Genomic DNA, 24,686 nt, shown 5'->3' with positions numbered 1-24,686 from the left:
AGGTGAATAGCTTTCTGGGAGATCTGTTCCATAATCTGTGTGTGTGTATGTGTATATGAGAGCACATGTGGCATTTGTACCATCTCAAATGTGTGAGCAATGTTGTATATGCATGTTTACAACTGTGTGTTTGCATGTATGTGAGTGTGTGTGCATGTGTTTTTGTGTGCTGTGTGTCACGTGCACCATCCCAAATATGTGAGCAACACTGTGTATGCATGTTTCAATGTGTGTATGTGCTTGTGTGTGCTGCCTATCACGTGCACTGAAAGTTTGCAGCAGCTGCAAATTTGACACAAAGAATTATGGCTAAACAAGCCAAATATATTTGTGCTATGGAAAGTGATTCCAAATGCAGGGGATATAAGATTTTTGTTTCTATTTAATAACAAAATTAACAATTAAAATAACCATATGCCATACGCCAATGTGGGGACATCTATGCAACCTTTCACACTGCTAGAAATAGCAGTCAAAATCTCCTTTAGATCACATCCTGTAATCTTGTCAGGTTAAACACTGCCACAAGACATCTGGTACTTTTAATGAATACATTTTATTACAAACATTTCAGTTAAATCCCTGGTTTGACAATAACTTCCTCTGTTCGTTCCCACTTGTCTTAAAAAGAGTCACTGCTACTTACCTTCTTCTGATTAAGCTTAACCCTTTAAAAATATAAAATGAAATTATTGTATACAGTGCTCAGGTGCACCATAACTTGTCAAAAAGTGCGTATAAAGTATATGCAGTAATGTACAAATGTCTGGAAAGTGAACAGTGTACGAGTCAGATACATGCTTGCATGTGTATGGAGGGGAGAAAATCAGGTATAGTGTTGGCGAATCTCAGGAAGCATGGAAGTTTTGAAGGATGCAGTGCTCCGACAACTAACACATTTAAACTATCCATATTTGGCCAAAATATTCTACCCATTTATGTGCAAACTGGCCATATCCAGCCTCTCAAACTTACCCAACAATATCATTCTAAAAATAAACAATTTCATCATTGAAATCTCAAAACTGCAACATGATGCATGATTAATTCAAAACAATGTGAATAAATAAGCATCACAGTTGACGGAGTAATCTGAATGCTATAAAAGAAGAGGAAATGAAGAAGGGAAGCAACACATTGGATAATGTAATCCTAGAAATACTACATTGGAATAAAGAATTGGATGGCCATGGTTGGAAAATTTTGATCATAGGTTTGCTGGATCAAGGCTAATCTAGGGTTAAACATCGACAACATGGACACTTGTAAAAGTGATGACAATAAAAGGCTGAAGATAATTTTAAAAATTCTTTTATATGTTTCAGTCACTGAATTGTGACCCAGCTGGGGCATTATTTACAAGATTGATTAAATTAACCCCAATTACTCTATTGATCTCTTTTGCTGAATTTACAGGCTATGAGTACATAAGGATTATTCGTACTATTATTTTTTAGCGTATTTTTTTCTATTTTTTAGTTGTTTCAGTCATTAGACAGTGGCCATGCTGGGGCACTGCCTTGAAGAATTTTAATTCAAGGAATTGATCCTTTATTTTTTTTTTTAAGCCTGGTATTTATCCTATTGGTTTCTTTTACTGAACCACTAAGTTATGGGGATGTAAACACACCAACATTGGTTGTCATCAGTGGTGGTGGTGGAGACAAACATTCAAAAAGACACACACACAGATATATATATATATATCTCCAATACAAGGAAACAAGCTCCTTTTATAGGGATGCAAAACATCTGGTTTTCATTGTTTAATACCTAATATAGTAGAAAAAATTTTCTCCAATACAAATGGGTATGTATACACGACTTATAATAATAAAAGGAAAATGGAGAGTTTAAACTGACATATGTTAATTCATTAACATAATATTATATAATTACAACTATAATATAAAAAAAAAATATAATCCCTAAAATTGTTTCAATTCAAACCCAAAAACCAACAACAAACTTATAAAAATTCATATTATGGAAATTTTTGAGTAAGAATCTCAACAGAATAAACTGGATGAAAATCACATATGTTAAGTTTGAAATTGTATAACAGACTGAATCAATATATTTTATGTTTGTAAATGTGAGCGTCAATAATTAAATTTTAAAAAATAAAATAAAATAAAAACTAATATAACAGTTATAAAATATGTGTGTGTGTATTTAAGAATATTAATTTAAGTATATTTCTGCACGTTGGTATTTTAAAACAGAAATAATTTGTTATTAATCTATTGTCAAACAGTAAATATTGACTTTCTGCTCTATACTATTAAGAAAATTACACCATACACCAAATATTTTCTCAGAAAAATATCCTTTATCCGTTCCACGCCGACACTAAATAATATTATAATTAATTCTAATTAATTCTATAAATTGTATATTAGTCATTATTTATTATCCATACTAATGTGTATGTGAAAAATTCAATCAAAAGTTTCTTAGTTTTTTCTAAAAGGAAATAAACTTATATTATGTATAAGTATCTGTAGGTTCGAAAGAAATAGAAGAACCGCAAAACACATATCATCATAATAGAAATTTACTAAATATATTTATAAAGAAACCACATTATTTACTATTTACATAAATATTTATTCAGAAAAATGCCCTTAATCCTCAACCTAGCCTACACTAAATAATATTATGAATTCCACTATAATCATTATTTGTTATTTGTACTAATGTGTACATAAAAGGATTTAAAATAATTTAATAAAAAGTTCTGTATTTTTTGTTCACTGACAACAGTGAACAGGTTGCAGTTTCAAAGCAACGAAAATATTTTGACAAATTAAATTTAAATGTTGAAGTGAATCTAATAGTTTTTGTGTGTTTTTAAATGGCTTATAAGCACCTTCTACGCTGCAATTATTTTTGTTTCAGCACACATTCTCAGATCAGGTCACTTGCTATGTAAGTACATCTCCGTAAATAAATTGCATATTTTATTAAAATTTACTAAAGATATCATTTTCAAAAAACCAGTTATTGTATGTGTGTGTGTGTGTGTGTGTGTGTGTATTTATGTATTCGATGGACACTTTCAGTTTCTGTCTACCAAATCTATTAACAAGGCTTTGGTCAGCCCGAGGTTATAGTAGAAGACACTAGCTCAAGGAGTCATGCAGTGGAACTGAACCTGAAACCATGTGGTTGAGAAGCAAACTTCTTACCACACAGCCATTAGTAGATGAAAAAAATCAACATAGATTTGTCAAGCAGTGAGAGGCAAATTAAGATACACACATACATGCATACAAACATGTGCATATACACACATCTAAATGACAACTCCTATACTGTTTCCCTATACCAAATTCACTCACAAAGCTTTGGTTAGCCGAAGGCTATGAGAGAAGACACTTGTCCAAAATTCCATACAGTGGGACTAAACCAAAAACCACATGGTTGTGAAGTGAACTTCTTAACCACACAGCCATGCCTGCAACTAATAATTGGTATTTCTAATGAAACCCATCCAAATTTGACATAGCAACAGAAATTTTTCCAGAAGGATGCAGTTGATTTAATCAATCTTCAGTATTTCACTGGTACTGCTTCAAGTTCAAATTCTGCCCAAACTAATTTTAAAGTGGTGAGAATCATTATCACACAGGGCATAATGCTAAGCAGTATTTCATCTGTTCAAATTCCGCCAAGGTTGACATGGCCCTTCATCCTTTCAGGCTCAATAAAATAAGTACCAGTTCAGAACTGGGGTTAAGGTAATCAACTAGCTCCTTCCTCTGAACTGGCTGGCCTTGGGCCAAAATTTAAATCCAATATTTAACTGGTAATTATATTTATTAACCTCACCTTCCAGACAGAAAATTAAAGTCAAAGCCAATCTTTTCAAAATTTGAACTTAGTTTGTAAAAGGTTGCAGTTATATACAGCTAATCAGTTTGTCCAAAACTCTACAGTTTCTGTAATATAACCAACATTATCATTAATAGTTTCTTATATTGACCTAAGGCCTGAAATAATGAAGTAATATAGTGAGTTGAAAAATTTCAATCACATGAAATTATCTAAGAATTTGTAGACCAAAACTCCCTTGTTGAGTGTTTATAAGCTAAAAGACGAAGCAAAGCAGATAACAACAATAAGATTACCTGACTGGTATTTTGAAAACAGAAGATTGCAGATAAAAGTAGCAATATTGTCTTTTAACCCTTTAGTGTTCAGATTACTCTGTTAAATGTTTTAAATTATTCATGCATTATCAAATAGCTTTGAGATTTTGATGAGGTGATTGTGTATTTTTAGAATGACATGAGAAGCTGGATCTGGCCTTTTTGCATGTAAAATGGATAGGATATCTGGGCTGGATATGGCCGGTTCAGATGCTAAAGGATTAAGTCAACTGTTAAAAAAGTTTTATTAGATCTCCTCAGGAGAGTATATTCTTAGTTGGTAAGATTTAGAAGTGATCAGTATAGATACAGAAAAAGAAAGGAATACAGTAATAATTATTATGAGTATAGATAATATTGTAGTGGAAATGTACCTCAGAGAAGTGTTCTACATGCTAGCTACACATGGCATAGTGTCTCATACATATAATATAGTGACCTGAAAATCTTCAGTAAATAGACATTTTTCATGCAATTAGTAGGAAGAAAAATCTCAATCTAGGAATGCTTAATATCTTTAAAAGAGAGAGAGAGCGCAAAACGAATAAGAATAATAAGTCAAATATTAGGTTCTAGATATAGCAACCAACTATATTACATATATGAGCAAGCTTGCTTGCTGTTGTACTGGGGAAACGTTTATAGAATTGATTTGCTTCTGGCTAATCTGGATATGGCAAATTAAGAGACATCCAGAAAAATTTGCAATGTATACATCTATGCATATGGTTTGTCAAATGTGACTCTTGGAGTTATTAGCAAAGTGAAATGTTGCCTTTCAGTAAATAAATTAACATCCCAGTGCTGCAGTATATATTATGTAGTTACTATATTTTGTACATTTGAAGCAGTCCAGTGCATAGAAATAAATAAATAACATGGATGATATAATAGTATTAATGCAACCCAGAACAGACAATATAAGAAATAATTCATTATAAATTTGCTTACTTATTCATTGAGCAGAGTGGCACAGTGGAGTCATGCTCGGCCTTAACCAAAAGGTCTATAGATCAAAACTAAGCTCAGCAAAGAAATGGATACTATTTTTGATACTAATACACCACAACTAAGTGGTCTACAAATATGCCAACCATATATATATATATATATATATATATATATATTGGCAACATGTACACAGAAGAATTCAAAGTAGAGGTTGGGGTCCACCAGGGTTCAGTACTCAGCCCCCTCCTATTTATCATAGTACTCCAGGCAATTACGGAGGAATTCAAGACAGGCTGTCCCTGGGAGCTCCTCTACGCTGACGACCTTGCTCTTATTGCTGAGTCACTATCAGAACTGGAGGAGAAGTTCCAGGTGTGGAAGGAGGGTTTAGAATCAAGAGGCCTTAGAGTCAACCTAGCTAAAACCAAAGTACTAATAAGTAGAAAGGTAGACAATCCACAAATATCTTCAGGAAGATGGCCCTGCTCGATCTGTAGAAAAGGTGTAGGTAGAAACTCTATAAGATGTACCCAGTGTAAGCTATGGACACATAAGAGGTGCAGCAATGTCAAAGGTAGGCTAACTGGGAAGATAGTTTTTGTATGTGGCAGATGCTCGGGAGCATTAACCTCCGAAAATCTGCAGAAAACAACTTCCGTCACTTTCCAGGGGGAAAAACTAGAAGTAGTTGATAGCTTCCGTTATCTAGGTGACCAAGTCAGTAGTGGGGGTGGGTGCGCTGAAAGTGTAACTGCTAGAATAAGAATAGCCTGGGCAAAGTTTAGGGAGCTCTTACCTCTGCTGGTGACTAAAGGCCTCTCACTCAGAGTAAAAGGCAGACTGTATGATGCGTGTGTACGAACAGCCATGCTACATGGCAGCGAAACATGGGCTGTGACTGCTGAGGACATGCGTAAGCTCGTGAGGAATGAAGCCAGTATGCTCCGATGGATGTGTAATGTCAGTGTACATACTCGACAGAGCGTTAGCACCTTGAGAGAAATGTTGTACCTAAGAAGCATCAGTTGTGGTGTGCAAGAGAGACGATTGCGCTGGTATGGTCATGTGGCGAGAATGGATGAAGATAGGTGTGTGAGAAAGTGCCAATCCCTAGCAGTTGAGGGAACCCGTGGAAGAGGTAGACCCAGGAAAACCTGGGACGAGGTGGTGAAGCACGACCTTCGAACTTTAGGCCTCACTGAGGAAATGACCAGAGACCGAGACCTTTGGAAATATTCTGTACGTGAGAAGACCAGGCAGGACAAGTGAGCCCAGCCCACTTATGAATGCCTTTCCTCCCTTGGACACAAAGACCGGTTGAGGCAAGCGAAGTCGATATAGAACCTCATCCGACGACAGACACCCATCCCAACCCCCCATGCTTGCGAAGACATGTTGGGGCAAGCGAAATCGAAATCGAAATCGAAACCGAATTGAACCAGCCAGGATCCCTGGCCTGGTGGTACGTAAAAAGCACTATCCGACTCGGGGCCGTGGCACGTAAAATACTCCAATGCGACCGTACGACAGGCACCCATGCCAACCCCCTTTGCTTGTGAAGACATGTTGGGGCAAGCGAAATCGAAATCGAATTGAACCAGCCAGGATCCCTGGTCTGGTGGTACGTAAAAAGCACTATCCGACTCGTGGCCGTGGCACGTAAAATACTCCAATGCGACTGTACGACAGGCACCCTTGCCAACCCCCTTTGCTTGTGAAGACATGTTGGGGCAAGCGAAATCGAAATCGAATTGAACCAGCCAGGATCCCTGGTCTGGTGGTACGTAAAAAGCACTATCCGACTCGTGGCCGATGCCAGCACCGCCTCGACTGGCTTCCGTGCCGGTGGCACATAAAATACACCAAACTGACTGTGGCCGTTGCCAGCCCCGCCTGGCACCTGTGCAGGTGGCACGTAAAAAGCACCCACTACACTCACGGAGTGGTTGGCGTTAGGAAGGGCATCCAGCTGTAGAAACATTGCCAAATTAGACTGGAGCCTGGTGCAGCCTTCTGGCTTCCCAGAACCCCGGTCGAACCGTCCAACCCATGCTAGCATGGAGAACGGACGTTAAACGACGATGATGATGATGATGATATATATATGTATATACATATATACAAGGGGAGGTACAAATATATTATGCAACAGAAATTTATACAGGGTGAAGCAGTCACCAAATGACTTGAGTACACCAAAACCCAAGTAGTGTAGTAAGCAACATGACTTTTCACTAAGATTTAGAATGACGTTACTTATCCACAGACTGGAAAGAAAATACCAAGCTTTTGAATTTGAACTCAGAATATGAAAAGATGTAAAACTAATTAAAACAGTAAATTATTTAGCTTGGTACTTTCCATTTCTACCACACACGTGTTGTAGAGAAGATTTAATCAATAGAATTGCCCTCAGTATTTGACTGGTACTTCCTTTCACCAATATCAGACAGATGAAAGGCAAAGCTGACCAGTAGAACCTGAACTGAGAATATAAAAGATTATAACTAAATACTGCAAAGTATTTTGTCCAATGCTCTAATGATTCTACTCCAAGCAAAAGTAGTAAAGTTGGCCTAAATCCAATTAATATTATATACGCTCTTTGCTTTTAGATTAGTTCAAAGTAGTTATTAGTTTTTATGTAAAATAAATAATATCTACATTATTGTTTTAGTGAAGATACATAAAAGTACAACAATTGATATACATAAAATATTATATTTGCTTACTTGTTTTACATCCAGTTTCCCATGGTGGCAAAGGTTAAATAGTTATTTATTTATGAGGCATTATTTTACAGTCAAATGCCCTTCCTGTTGTTAACCCTTACCTGATATTCAAGTAAGAGTTTTCTTTTTTATTCTTGTGCAATTTTGAAAATGCAGATCTATAAGACAATTCATTAACAGACAATGTCAGCATAATATTACAGCTTCTGGTCAAATGGTTTCATGCAAAGACACAGAATGTAAACATTTACACACACACACACACGTATGTTCATGCACACACACGCATGTACAATAAGCTTCCATAACATCCACCAATTCCACTCACAAGGCATTGGTCAGCCCAAGGCTACAATAGAGGACACTTGCACAAGGTGCCACACAGTGAGATAGAACCTGAAATCATGTGGTTATAAAGCAAATTCTATACACCCACATCCATACCTGCACCTGTTTCTATGCCTGCATCTATAACCATATCTGCACCTTATGTTGTCATTTATGTTTAACCCCAAGCCAACCCTGATCAAACAACCCTATGGTCAAAAGCATTTCAACTGTAACTATCCCATCTTTTTTAAAAAACTTCTTGGCTTTTCCCATTTTTTAAGACAATAGGATGTTTGCTATATTAGGATGATTTGGCTGCTATTTCTAGCAGATGAAACAATCACATTGAGTCTCTCTTACTGTGTCTCTAGGACATACACTGTTAAAAAAGATATGGCATTGGAGTTGTCCCTTCATTGATAACAAATTCCAATCAAATGCTGGTAGTGTCCCACTGTGTAAGTGAGAACTTATTCTAAAACAGAGACAAAAACAAGGGAACTAGAAACAATGCATTTCTGATTTCATGCAACCCTGCCACACACACATACTCATGCATGTAGAAAGAGAGAAAGAGAGGAGAGAAAGAGTAGGGAGGGAAGAAGTTGATTGAGAATGATGACAGGAGGATTTTAGTTATATTAGTTGAGATGTCCTGTGGTCGACTTGTTAAACTGTTGGACTGATGATTATAAAGTCATGGGTTCTATTTCCAGACCAGGCAGTGTATTGTGCCTTTGGAAAAGGGGATTTGTCTCAAGTTGTTCCAATTCAATCAGCTGAAAATGAATTTTCATCTGCTGGAGTGAGGCACTTAGCAGACTATTTAGCCCTAAATCTTGTGATAACAAGATATCTATGGCACTTGATGATGATGAAGTCTTAGCTACAAGCAGAATAGAGTCAATAGTAACATGTCTTTGTTCCTGCTTTTGTACTGAGATGATGTTTCAGACACTTAACTTCCACTGAACTCAAATGTCAAAAAAGCCACATCTGACACTTCCAACAGTACAAAATTCCTATAAAGAAATTTATGAAATCAGTAAAAGAACATTTTCTATTGTTATTATTTTATTACTGTGCCGATACTTCTAACACACCATGACAACTATTATTAATGATAACCAACATATACTGAATGTTTCATAACCTACTTTATATGCAGTAATATGTAAATGTCTGTCCTATCTGATGTATTGCACTATCATGGACATATCTTTCAAAAGTATTCAATATATGTCCACCCAATAGATACGTAGATATTTTTTCTCATCTGTTACCATGGAGTTTTACATCATAACAGCAAGATATGTCATGATACATGCCAGTCATGTAAAGCACATACTTTTAAATTTCATTGATAGCTGCATGGTTGTGAAGTTCATTTCACAACTAGATGGTGCTAGGATTGATTCCACAGTGAGTCACCTTGGAGAAGTATTTTCTGCTATAGCCTCAAGTTGACTAATACTCTTTGAGTAGTATTGGATTGCTGAGAAGTGTGCAGAAACTCATCACATGTATATGAGTGTCTGTCTATGTTTTGGTGGTGTTTATGTATACCTAGTGGTTAGTGCTGCACTCATGGTTGTGAGATTGTGATTTCAATTCCCAGACCAACTGTGTGTTGTGTTCTTCAGCAAAACACTTCGTTTTACATTACTCCATTCCTCTCAGCTGTAAATGGTGACTCAGGAAAATCACCTGAACGGAGGCCTCACAAGCCACATTCTGTATTCAGCAATCAAAAGGATGAGTAGTACAACCTGTACTGTGAATCCTGACTGGTTGGGATTTGTTATTCAACCACACTGAAGGTCATTCATTCATTCATTACCTTAATATCACTGTTGTTAACCATAGTTATTATTAGTTTACTTCTTTAATTCTTTTACTAGTTTCAGTCATTAGACTTTAGCTATGCTAGTGACACTGTCTTTAAGGGCTGGTTTAGTTAATATCAACCCCAGTACTTATTTCATTAATCGCTATTAGATTTTTCATTAAGTTAGGTGACACAAAAGAGTGCAAACAAGCAACAGCAATTGTCAGGCAAGTGTAAACATTAGCATATGTACATGCATCTCCTGTGTTACACAAGCATTGCATTCCTGAAAATGTTGCAAAAAAACTGGAATTTCAAGATGTGAAACCAGTTTTTTCCAAAGAGTTCCATCATACTGAACAATGGAGACCAATGAGAAATTAGGTTTTGTATTACAGAATTCTACATTGCAACATGAGGTATGCCTCTGTGTGTGTGTGTGTGTGTGTGCATATGAGTGCATGCACATGTGTGTGTGTGCGCAAGCACATGCATGTGTGTGTGCAAGCACATGCATGTGTGTGCACAAGCAAATGCATGTGTGTGTACATGTGTGCATGTGCGCACGTGCATGCATGTGTGTGTGAGTAAACATACAAACATGGCAAATTCAGTTATTTCTCTGTAAATTGAAAAAAAATGATGAAAATCCTCAATTGATTTTCGAACCTTATTGGAGTTTCATCAGAAGTATCTGCATCACCCAACCAATTCCAGAGAAACAAACAGCCATTCCATTTATATACACAACTAATCTAGTAACTTCAGAGAACTAGAACAACTAATTTGCATTTTATAAGTGTTTAACACTTTACATAATATACATACACAAATACACACACACACACACACACACACACACACACACACATATTGTTCATTCAACTAAAGTCTGTTGTTTTCCATGTTAGTACCATGTGTCAGACAGGAACTAATTTGAGGTAACATTTTATGGCTGGACATATCTCCTATCACCAATTCTTAACTGTTTTTCAAGTGGGGATTTTCTTTATTCTGGTTTCCAAAAGTTTAGAGTGTCTGGTTTGAATGTCAGCAAAGAATGCAAACATCAAATCACCATCTTATTCAGATGGTGACAAGTGAAGCTGTGGACTGTCAAGATTCACACACACACAATGAGCTTCCATACACTTTCTTTCTACCTTTTCCAATCATAAAACATTGGTGTCGTTATTTGTGTTTGTGTGTGTGTGAGAGAGAGAGAGAGAGAGAGAGAGAACACAATGGGTTATAAGGGAACTTCTTAGCTACGTATCCCTACTTGCATCTATAATGTCCATTTTTCCATGATGGTATATTGAAACTGCATTACCTCATATAAGAGACTTAATAGTCCTAAGTTTGAATTAACTCACTCCAAGACATTTTATGCCTATTTCTCTGATAGGCACCTTCCAACATTATGTCATTATATTTTTTTCAATGATTAGATCTTGTCTTTTCCTATTTCATGTCAATAACAATATCTTTTCAATATATCAGATCAAGTATGCCATTGATATACAAGTGATTAATCAGCTTTCTATACTAAACTTGTTTGTCAAATTGTATATCCCCAAAGGTCATATATAATACTTCTGTCCTGAAGTTAATATAGGATTTCTTTACACACACACATATACATGCATGCATGTGTGTTGTATCTGCATGTGTATACAACCAACTTTTGTTGCAGTTAGATGAAGTAGTTTTCTGAACTTATTTTATATTTTGCTCTCATTGAAATTGTTATTGTAATCCCTACTTCAATTGTAGAAATATAGCAAGTATTATCTCACTCAGACATCAGAGAATAACTACTGTTTTCTGTGATCCAGAGATAACATAATACTTCCAGTGAATTATTTTATCAGGTTGTGGCCTTCAGTCCTTGAAAAATTGCACTAGAAAACAATATATTTATATATAATATATTGATTCTGCCCTCATGCACTGCCTGCTTTCTTCCTATTTTCTGAATAGATTAATTTCTTTAATCAATCAATTCATGTTTTAACTTCAAATGTAGTTCCTGGCTTCACTTTGCATAAAGAAATTCCCATGAAATTCCAGTATGAAATTCATCACAAAAGTCTTTTTAGTGAAAATGTTATCATTTTCAATGAAAAAAAAAAAAAACAAAGAAAAATAAGCTGAGTGTTTGAAATAGCAGACTGATAGCATTTTGATAAATACATAAGAAAGTTATATTTTCAATTTTTCCAGCATTTATTCATTTCACTAACAAAAATAAAATTTCACTCCTATAATCAAGAATAAGCATTTACAATGGCATTCAAAGTTCAATGGAATCAGTTCATAGTTCAGGATATATTAGAACAATTAGAGTAAAGGAAATAGCTTAGAAAATTCTTACTATACAGATTATTACAATAGCTACAGTATTAAATGTTAAAATGCATATCAAGTTGAATTTTCATGTAATACAGTACAGGAGACAAAAAGTAGATTGCAAAGTGAACACAGTAGTTCTCTAGCATATCTAAATTTCTGTGCCTTTTATAATCTCATTATCACTGAAATTAGTAATGAAGTGAACTGCCAGAATCTTTAGCATGCCAAACAGAATGTTTAGTGGCATTTTGTCTGTGTTTACATTATGATTTCAAAAACTGCTATGGTCAACTTCACCTTTCACTCCTTTGGGATTGATAGAATAAGTACCTGTTGAGCACTGGGGCCAATGTAAATGACAAGTTCCCTTTCCCAAAATTACTACCTTGTGCTTATCGTAGAAAGAATATTACTAAAGTTATTTCAAACAAGCTTCTATTTTTAACATGTTTAGTTAAATTAGAACTTATATTTAAACCTATTGAGCATCATGCTTATATCCCATGGCTATGTATTAATGCTTAAAACTATAATAATAACCAAAATATATTTAAAAAAGGGCATAAATTATGCTGTAGTTATTTAGTTTATTTCAAAGTCTGAAGTCCTATACCTGTATATTTGTTGCTAGGCAATGATACAATGTGTGGGTGGATAAACAAAGACTTGCTTATGAATACAAGCATAGTAGCCAATCTACTAAAGTTTCAAAGACTAAAATGAAAATAAGAGTGTTGAAAACTGAATCGTGAAAGACATATACACGTTTTTGACTCTATCAGTTCACATTTTACCCTTCCATTAATCTCTGCCAGTCTAGAGAAAGAAGAGATTGTGTAAAAAGTAATCTCTAAGATTGTAAAGATTTTAAGTTCTGTGTTTCTAATATTTTTACATTACATTTGACTTAGTAACCCTTAATCGAATACATCTATCACTGAAATTTATACTGATTTATTTTACTTAAGGCTAGTAGATGAAATTAATTCTGACCTAGTTTAATATCTAGCATTCATGATTCAAGAATCAAACTTTAGTAGGTCATCTTAAATGATCAATCTGATAACAAACTTTATAGTTATATTAAATTTCTTGTTACTTCTCTTATTCTTTGCATTCAACACTATCTGTCCTCTACTAAAATGTAAGACTGTCTAAATCATTATACTCCAGTTCACTTCAAACTTTAATGATAACATCTAAAATAAAGCTGCATGGACATGTTTTTAACCTGAATGAAATCTGGATGCGAATGAATAAACAGGATGCAAATGAAAATCACATTGTGAGATATCCATGCAGCAGAAACATATGTTGGATTGAGGTTTAAATTAAATATGCTGTGTAAATGACTGAATAGATGTATAATTAATTTTCCTAATTTATTTGAATCGTCTTATATTTATATATATACATATATATATATATAATATATATATATATATATATATATATATATATATATATATATATATATATATATATATTATATATATATATACATACACATACATATATATATGTGTGTATGTATATATATATATATAATATATATATATATATATATATATATATATATATATATATACATACATACATACATACATACATACATACATACATACATACATACATACATACATACATACATATATACATACACACACACACACTCATAATATATATATATAGTTGGAATTTACAAAAAAAACAAAAGACGAAAATGGGTGTGTAAACAACAAACAGATGTATTAGTTTAACACTTGGGAAGTGAGAAAGTCTTTTACATTTTGAGCTCACGCTCTTCAACAGAAAGGAACACACAAATAAGTAAGGAGAGAAAATAAAAAAGGTTTAGTGGCTAGCAGTCAATCATGGCAAATGCCAGACAGGGGTGGTCAGACAGGAGAACTAGGAAGAAGGGTAGATAAAAAAAATTGTGGTGATCCCAAAATGAAGGTGTCCCTGTGTGTGTATGTGAGAGCGTGTATGTGAGAGCGTGTATGTGCATGTGGATAGGGACTGGTGACCTTGACGTGTGTGTGTGTGTGTGTGCATGTGTAGGTGTGTGGAAGATGGTGTGGGTGCTGATGCAATCAGATTTTGAGTAATGCCGTCAATTGCTTGATTACCCTCTTAAAGTAGCACAGATGTGGCTGCAGCTGTTTAGTGAGTTACCACCCATGCTGACACATGCCTTCATTCCATTGTATAGATGTGTATGCAAAACCGTTATTATCCTCACCACTACTACAATTGCAGTCAGTACCACCACCACCACCAACAACAACAACAACAATGCAATATTGAACAAACAAAGGAACCTCTGTATGGTTGCTTGACCTGCTAGAAACACCAGCCAAATCTCCCCAAAATTATATTATACTGTCTTTAAAAGAAAAGGACACATTGGATAATGTAGTCCTAGATGTATTATGTATCATAGGTTTGCTTAATCAGGACCAAACTAGTGCTAAGCAACAGCAACATCACCACCAGCATCATAATTACTATTATCCTTAACATTACCACCATTACCTATCACTAACAACCTCCCATCATGACCACTGTTATCAACCTCCCAACCACGTCCATCATCACCCCAGTCACCATTTGTTTATAGCTTGTTGATGCAATCCTAATCTTGAAATGGAAAAAAAAAATATTTATACTCTCAATGTTGGAGCTATCCAGGTTAATCTTGGTAATCATCAGTCAGTTAATACAACACACCAAACACACTCAATACTGTATGCTTGAACAGAGAAGTAGAAGTAGACCAATTAATCAACAATATCAAGAGACATTTCAATTTTTCTTCACATTTAATTGGAAAGCTTAGGCTACTGAGCAAGTCAGCTTTGTTTGCCATAGGTAGGAAAAGCCTAAACATTTATACACAAACAATACACACAGAAAAACACAACATACGAACACAAGACATACACAAAACAACACAGCACAACATACACACACACACACACACACTACACATACCACATCTATATACACAAATCTAACACCGAAAATCTATGATGGATTCAACAATAAAACCCTCTCACACGAACCACTCTTAGGACCAATCATCATCAACATCCTCACCATCATTTAGCAGCTATTTTCTATGCTGGTATGGGTAAGACAGTTTGGCTGGAGCTGCACCCAGGCTGCAGTCTGTTTTTGGCTTGGTTTCTATAGCTGGATGCCCTTCCTAATGCCAACCACTCCAGAGTGTATTGGGCGTCTTTTATGTGTTACCAGCATGGGTGCTTTTTATTTGTCACTGGCAGAGGTGTCTTTTATGTGTCAATAGCATGGGTATTTTTCAGTAAACCTTTCAATTCCATTCCCTCCTATTTACTCACATGAGTGCTGCCTGAATAAAAGATGCAAAATGCTAGTTAGAAATCTACTGTACAAGAACAACCTTTTCAGAACATTATTTTCTTCAGTAATGTACTGTCTTCTCACTCACACTTTTTAACCTATAACTATACATACAACACAAATACATGAAAGACAAAAACACTGATTTGTATACAACTGTATACAAATCCTGCACATCATTAACAAAAAATGGTTAACATGTAGCAATGTCTTCCATATGTGAGAATACATATGTATATGTGTGTACATATATATGTACATATATATGTACATATGTACATATGTGAAACATGTGTGCATGTATGTAATTCAAAGAGCATGAGGTTGTTTGATTAGAGTTTTAAAATGTTAGATCTCACAGATGAGGTAACCCAATATTCTATCTGTATCCTTCTAGATGCTCTGCTGTAAAACAATCCATGCTATGACAATATGAAATAAATGAATAAAGAAACAAAACAATGTTGATCCAATACGAACAGTGAAAAATGTTACATTTCTGCATTGAAATCAGTTTTGACAGGAATTATTGTCTATATCTGTAACTGAGGACAATTGACAGGTGGTCTGTTTCTTATTTTGTCATAGACGACATTGATTCATGTGATATTGAGGAAGATGAAACTAATAAAAGATTTGGAGGACATATTCTCACCAGAAATATTGGGTAATAAAATATAATAAACTATTACATTTGATATATCCAGGTATCATATAATGTATCATATGTTAAATTGTCCAAAGCTATACTAAATGTAATGGTTTCAGGTAATTAAGAATTTTAATTTGTAATCACAGCATGGTTCCTTGACAAAGTGTTCCCTACCATAGTTTTGGATTGACTCCAGCTTTATGCATAAAATTAACTAGAAAAAGTTTGTATGGAAGTTTACTGGATGAAATATACACAGGTCCAGCTCTGTTACACAGTGTCATACTGAATATGCCTAAGAATTATGTAGTGAGAACTAGAATTGAACCTAACATATTTTAGTTCCCAAGTCAATGGACATGAATTGATCACACATTCTAATTATCAAACCAATCAGCTCACAACATCATGACTGTAATCTCAAACATCCTTGAGATATGTATACATTTCTCTAGTTATAAGTAATTCACACCAAGAACAAACAGCAGAGATATAAGAGAGTGCAGGAGAACAGACGCTTCATCTCTTGTCAAGCAAACCAGAACAACCAGAGATGTGTGAGAATCATCAGAAAACACACACCTCATCTTTCATCACCCAGCAACACCAAGTTTTCATTAGTTGAATCCAGCTTGAAATAAAAAGGAATTCTTCTTCATATTTGCAAGCCAACAATTTCTAGAATTTCAAGCTTAATTAGTCATTATGATACTCTATTCCAATTCCTACATGCTCTAATAGCAGTTATTAGAAGTTGAATTCAATTGCTCTCTTGTGCAATAAATCTTACAATTAAAATATATTATATCATGTTAGTGTCTGTTCATTATGGGTTTAACATGCAACCCAGCTTACAGCTTATAATGGTGCAGTAACATTAAGGGTACAAATGTCTGTGGTATACTCAGTCATTTTTCACTATAATTTAATGAATAGGTAGCTCTGTTGATTGAAAAGCAAAGATAGTCATTCAAGAGAATTGATGAGAAGAGGAGGAGAAAAGAAGAGAGAAGAGAAATGGAGAGAAAGAAAGGAAGAGAATCCATCAGTATGTGTCAAGGAACCATTGTAATTAATTTAACATTACTTTTTAACTTAGATGGAACACATCTGCAGTAAGGCATATCACTCCTACTGTCAATACTTTTATCTTGTCTGTAAGGCAAAGTGTCTTCAAATCCAACCTTACTGCTCCTTCTTGTCTTCCGCCATAGTCAATTCATGTCACTTTTTAAGAATATTTCTTAAGAAATAGTTGATGAATGGTAACAACATGCACAAATATATGAGATGAAGGGTAACAGCAAGTTTATTTCTTGGGTTTCAAAGTAATAGAAGACTTGGTATTATTACAACGTTCCATCTAATGTTGCAGATTCCAATCAAAAATAAACTCAGTTCATAAAATATGTACTAGTTTATCAATCAAAAAGTTTTATTTTAATAGTGTTTTGCAACAGGTCCTTGTAACTGAATAGTAAATTTGCAGGAAAGTACAGTTGATGTTGTAATAGTTTGTGTGTGATGTTGATAAGTATGAGAACATAATTAATAAATCATTCATTGCAAAGCTTATAATTTATGGAAAGCCATTTTTTCTCCAAATGTATTCTCTTCCTATATAATAGTTTAAGGCTTGAATCCAAGAATTTCTGTTAACAAACATCAAGTTTCTTGAATTATTTATTAATCATTCTTTATACTGATATTCTACTTGTATTATTATTAAAATTTATTTTTAAAATCCATAAGCCTAACACCAAGTAACTCTGCATAAAATATATCTCTGAGTGAGTTAGGAACAGTCCAGCTTGTATATAGAAATACCACAAACATGGTTCTTGGTGATGAACAGAGAACAAACTGTTTGAAATAATAGCAGAGTCTATGTAGGAGCTTTAGAAAAGTCTTGAAGCATGGATGACTGTTTCTGAGTTAGCGGTTAGAGTGGATAACAGTATCTAAAATTTATTGTGCTGAAGATGACAATGAGAATAAATTATCAGGCAGATAGATAATGGACTAAAGGACTAACATTATATATATATATATATATATATATATATTACATGGATGACCAAGAACTGACAAACCTGGATCACTAGAAGCAGTGGATACTATCAGATTTTAAATTCATATTAGCGAAGAATATTGAAGATTCTAACATCATAATATCAAAGGGTTTAAGATAGAGGAAGGAAGTTCAATAAAGAATTGTCACCTTATTTGATGACAATGAAATCGTGTAGCTACTCAAAAGAAATCAATTGTATTCCTAATCCAACCTTAGGACAAAGATTATCATGTTTCGTAAGAATAACATGAAATACAGACTAGTAACATATGGAAAGTAAAGACTGTGGATTGAAAGTGTAAGACGAAAGAGTTGAATCATTAATCAATGGATGATGTACAGTATAAATCTGATCAACTGAATGCAGGTATGTTGGGAAAGCAACTGAGTAGTGAAGGAATATCAATACTTCTGATATCCAGCTGAACTGAGATAGCTAAGAAAGCAATTAAATATGCATGTGCAAAGGATACATCGTAGAACTGGAATAAATAAGAAAAATTGTAGAGAATTGTAGGTGGAGGATATAAAGTTTTCAGTGTGTGTATTAGTGTAGAATCTTAGGATTTTATTGATTCATTAACTTTGAAAATAAACTGAAAATAAAAATGATTCACTGAGGTTGACGTAAGCATTTAAAAGACTCGGCTAGTTTACGGACAAATGCAAGTTGTCAATGCTCTTGATTAGAGCTATTTTCAAATCTTTGAATGATTACTTGAATATAAAGAAACTAGAGAATAAAAGAATGGCTTATCATCCACGAATAATGCTTTCCAAACGTTTGTATAGGAAGCAATAATAATTAGCATGCGTGTGTTGGATGGGTACAGTATAAGAAAGAATACTGAAATTCGAGTTTCAGCAAATAAGATAATAAAATCAATGTTTCTCATATCAAAAGCTTTCTTCACATTTTAGGACTTATCTTCATAAGAATCTCCCATTTGGAATGAATTGATGTGTAAGAATATTCTTCAAATATAAACAGTGAATATTTTAACTTTATTTCCTCAGATCTGAGGTTCACGACTTTCAATCAAGATATTCCACCAGAGATCGTTTATCTTTAAAATGTTTATTTGTTGAATCAGTCAGGTTGTTTTACACAGTCACTTTCTTTTTAACCCAAAAGCACAACATTCGCTTTCCTTTAAAAATTTCTATTTAACAATGTGCGAATAGCTATCACGCACTTTTTGTACAAGGCAAAGAAAACTGATTGATTGTTGCTTTAGGATATCCGTTTTGGACATACATATTTAATGTTTTGGGCCTAAAGATGTGTAGAGTAAAAGTATGTATATTTCGTAACCGCACAAGACTATGTACACAGATATTTGGAACTTCATACCAGCGTGGGTTGCGAGCGCTTGGAGTAAGACGCGCTATATTTTATTAAAATTATTTTTTCCCGAAATTTTGCGCCTAGGACAAACGCTTCTATGGTCCCGTCCAAGCTACGCCAATACTTCGTACAGTGTTTATAAAATCTCATGTGTCTGACTATAAAGCTTCACTTTGTTAACTGGTTTCCAACATGATCTCACACGAACATCTCAACACTCCAAACACCATCCTTAACATTAAACAAATTTAATATATCAAACGTAAGAGCGCCATATAAACTGGAACATATTTTGTGACCAAATCCTATGCATATTTCCAGTTACCAAATTGATAGGGGTTTGTTTTACATAGAATAAATAAATACATGACTTTATATAAATTGCTCGCTTTACAGATAGTTTCGAATGAATGTTTCTTACAAAAGCATCAACAATGAGCTATTATTATGAGAAAATAAAAAGGTGGCGAAGTAGCAGAATCGCTAGAACGTCGGGAAAAAAAAGCCTCTTGATGTTTTTAAGGCGACGAGCTGGTAGAATCGTTACCGCGCCAAACAAAATGCTTTGCGGTATTTCTTCCGGCTCTTTACATTCCGAGTTTCAATGCCGCCGCGGTTGGCTGCCCTTCATCCTTTCGGAGTTGATAAAGTATAGAGTTTAGTACCGGGGCCGATGTAATCGACTAGCTCCCTCCTCCGAAGTTTCAGGGCATTGTGCCTGTAGCAAAAAGGATTATGACAAAATAAATAAGAGTCGCAATGTCCATGCCTTTGAAATTGTTTTAAAGAAATGAATTTATATTTATAAATTTTATTGGCACAATGCAACAGCAGATGAAGAGTCATGTCAGAGACAAGTTACAGAAAAGTTGGAAGAGATTGTAAACAAAAATCAGATGACTAAATAAAAATATTAATATACGCACTTCACATCTAATGTGGTTCCTAAAGAACGAACATATCAGATATTTGTAAAGTACCACCTAAAGCCAACCAATCAAAATCAAGTATTACCTCCTAGATCAAGGATTATCCTAACAAGGAAGGACGAGTGCCCTCATTTGACCAGATCTCTGGTCTACAGGCGCATACATAGAGTAAACCCATTCGTGATACGTTTCTTATTCACATCCATCTTTCACCAAGTTTACAGAAGAGTAGCACATCCCTTCTCAAGTAGAACTTGTAAACGTCGATAAGGCCTTGGCCAAAGTGAAAAGTATGTCTTTTGTTCATTTAGCTGTGTCCACTGCACACTCTTTTACTAAAGCGACCAGTCAGGAAAACTATTTGTTCTTCGCTGCTAAAACAAAGTGGCGGGGCGATCTTCACAATGGCCGATAGCTGGATCCGTCCTACATGCAACAGCTGTTCGACAAAAATCGACGAGTCAGCAATGCTGGGATGCAGAGCAAACAAAACGGTTTTGTTTTATGTGCATCTCAAACAAGCCTGGCTGAGAGCACTTTCCTGCCTGAAGTGCTTATCTCGAACTGGAAATGCTCTCCTTGCTCTGTAGCACTGCCAGTCAAGGGATTTCTGGAAGTTATCTGTTATCCACCGGAATAGACAAGCCAGTCGAGTCATTTTGCCATTCAGAGTTTACTCCAAGAACATCACTGTCTGTCCCCGCCACAAGTACTTTATAGAAAGCTTACATGAAAGTTCCACTAGCTGTGTGACCCAATGGTATTGGACGGTGAGCGCCCGACGTAATTCCAGACACCAGGTGCCCAGTATTGGTTTTCGTTTGATCCAGGCGTGTTAAAGTGAAAAATGGGGAAGCATGTCAGGCAAAGGGCGATGACATTTGTTCTTGCCCACTGTTCCCAAACCTCTACCGATGCCGCAACAACTCTTGTCCGTACAATATTAGCCACAGCATATCGAGTCCTTCCCGAAGAGAATGATGACAGTAGATGGAACACTTAATGAATAAAACCCGTCCTTTCCAAAAGAAGTAATAAAGCAAACGTTCTAATGTGGTTAAACGAAAGCTGAGAGAAGACGCGATGGTCTGGCAGTAATATAGGATAAGGGATAATACACGATAAAATGTGCTGTGAATTTAGTTTTATACATGATGAAGCAGAATCACTTGTTCTATTTTGGATTTTGATATTTTTACATGTACTTTAAATTTCTAAAAATAATGAAGCTCATTTCAAACTTTACATTTAATTGTTGTTTCTATGAATACTAACATCAACGAGTTTATATGTGTGTGTGTGTGTGTATGTGTGTGTATGTGTGTGTGTGTGTGTATGTGTGTATATATATAGTACACACACACACACACACACATATATATATATATAAACATATGTATATATATAGCACATATATATATATATATAGTACATATATGTGTGTATATATATACATACATGTATGTACGTATATACATACATATATATATAGTCAATGTGTCAGTGGGCTTTAGACTGCTCTCTCTCTCTCCTCTCTCTCTCTCTCTATATATATATATATATATATATATATAATATATATATATATATATATATATATATATATATATATATAGTGTTATATGCCTGCATCTTGCGTACATTGCATTTAAAGTGGACTTATCTATCTACCTATGTCAGTTTATCTATTAATCCGTCTGTCTCTCTTTCTATATATGTATATATACACATATATGTGTGTATATATATATATATATAATATATATATATATATATATATATATATATATATAATATATATATAAACACATGTATACATACACGCACACACATACACACACACACACACACACACACACACAACTCAAATCCTTAGCCACCTGTCTTGCTATTTCTTTGTGTCAATATTCTCCTGTATGCTTGTGCATAACTGAGGTTATGTATGCGACAGTCACTACACAACGGCATTTCCGTGTTTAGAGAATATAATACTATCATTGCAATTCCTATTAGTATATAAAACTGAACACTGTTGATATCCAATATGGTTATCCACATCAGTTTGATCTAAGTGCATTCGTTAGTAAAAACAAAAAAAGAAAAGGATAAAAACTCATTTATTTATTTATTTCCTAATCCTTTTGTTATTTCGTCATGTGCTTTTCCATCTTCTAAAATCTCAGATCTTTAACATTTCAAGAGTTACAGCAGCATTCAACAAGAATCGCGCGCTCACGCGTACACACAGTCACACGCATGCACGATTAAGCGCACCCATACATGCGTACATATATGCATACATACAAACGTATGTATATGTGAATGTACGTACCCAATTTGTGTATATATACACACACACATATGTGTACGCACATATATGTGTATATGTAAGTATATGTGCGTATTTGGTGCGCATATATGTTTGAGCTTGTTTCACATACATACACACACATATATACATATAGATAGATAGAGAGAGGGGTCGAGAATAGATTAGATAGATAGATAGATAGATAGATAGATAGATAGATAGATAGATAGATAGATAGGTAGATAGATAGATAGATAGATAGATAGATAGATAGATAGATAGATAGATAGATAGATAGATAGATAGATAGATGTGTGTATATGTGTAAGTATGCATTCCTGTGTGCATAAATACGTACATATTATTACATTCCTTCACTATCTGTTGTAGCTCAAAGATGTATATAAATAAAAGTGCAACACAATGTGTATTTTTAATGTGTGTTAAGCATCAGTTTATTCCTGGAAGGTAACTAACTGGACATGTAAAAAGAGATGGAGAGTGAGAGAAAGAAAATCACAGGAAAAGGAAAAATAAAGAAGACATCACTCTCTATCAACTGTTATCAACATGTAAAACAATATTAAGAAACAACAACAAATTCAACAGCAGCAGCAGCAGCAGCTGCAGCCACAACAACAGTAGCAGCAATCATAAAATGGACATCAAGTTTAAGAAAGGTGTTTACATACTCAATATAGGCCAGCTAGCCAACTGACTTAGTTCTACAGCCACTTGGGCATCGCAGCGGAATTCATCCAAGCGATCAGTCCGTGTAGACATGATTCGGGCGGCACTAGTGGCCATCCAATTGATCTCTGCTTCATACAGACAAATGAGTGAACCGATTGCCTGGCTCCTTTTGTCGATAATGGAAGTGATGTTAGTGATAGTGATAGTGGTGGTGGTAGTCCGTCAGTAGCTAGGCTTTGCAGTCAAATAGCTTCAGTCCATGCAACACATCAAAATCCTTTCTCTTCCGCTGCAAATACCAGAACTGAAACTGTATAAATCGGGCGTGTGTGTGTGTGTGTGTTTGAGTGTATGTGTGTATGTATATGCGCACAAGCTGTAGTGGACACAGTGAGATGGTGTTGACGTTGTTGATATCAATGGATGAATCGTATAGTTGGTTGAAGGTGTTTAACGTCCAGCTCTCTGGTGATCAGACACTTCTGTTTATATTTCGTTATTATTCAGCCTACGTAAAGAGAATAGGAAGCATAATATCCACCTGTCTGTGTTTCCCAATACATCTTTCATTCCCTCTTCCTTTCTCTGTCTGATTTTCACTCCCTCGTTTCTCCTTTCTCTTCCTGTATCAAACTGTCTTCATACCCTCCCACTCTGTCACTTCTTTTTCCATTCTATTCTCTCACTTTCTCTCTTTTCCGCACATGTCTTTTTATTCTCCCCTCTTCTTATATTCTCTTCTTTTCCCCATTCTGTTTTAGAGATCACTCCATCTCCTTTTTTAATCACCTCTACCGCCACCCCCAGTTTTCTCTCTTTGAATTATTTTCACTTTCTTCTCTCACTTTCACGCTTTATTTATTTCCTCTCTCTCACCCTCACATTTTGTTCCTTCTACCCCTCTTAATCCTTCTCTCTCGTCGTTTCTGTTCTTTCTCTTTT

The 24,686-nt window shown here is 35.0% G+C and overlaps 1 protein-coding gene across 2 annotated transcripts in view; it reads right to left on the bottom strand.

Annotated features, from left to right (window-relative positions):
* Positions 1-24,485, bottom strand: part of LOC115209382 (protein mono-ADP-ribosyltransferase PARP6) — a 181,893-nt gene extending 157,408 nt beyond the window's left edge. Inside the window, exon 1 of one of the 2 annotated variants that reach the window (XM_029777765.2) lies at positions 23,744-24,485. In XM_029777765.2, the coding sequence (XP_029633625.1) occupies positions 23,744-23,858 (115 nt within the window). In that variant the 5' untranslated portion in view covers positions 23,859-24,485. The remainder of the gene's footprint in view (positions 1-23,743) is intronic. The other variant, XM_029777764.2, reaches the window with a different exon arrangement.
* Between the last annotated feature and the right edge of the window lie 201 nt (positions 24,486-24,686).

Source organism: Octopus sinensis, linkage group LG3 (genome assembly GCF_006345805.1).
Source record: "Octopus sinensis linkage group LG3, ASM634580v1, whole genome shotgun sequence".
Taxonomy (NCBI): Eukaryota; Metazoa; Mollusca; class Cephalopoda; order Octopoda; family Octopodidae; genus Octopus; species Octopus sinensis.
This window is presented reverse-complemented; position numbering and strand designations above follow the sequence as displayed.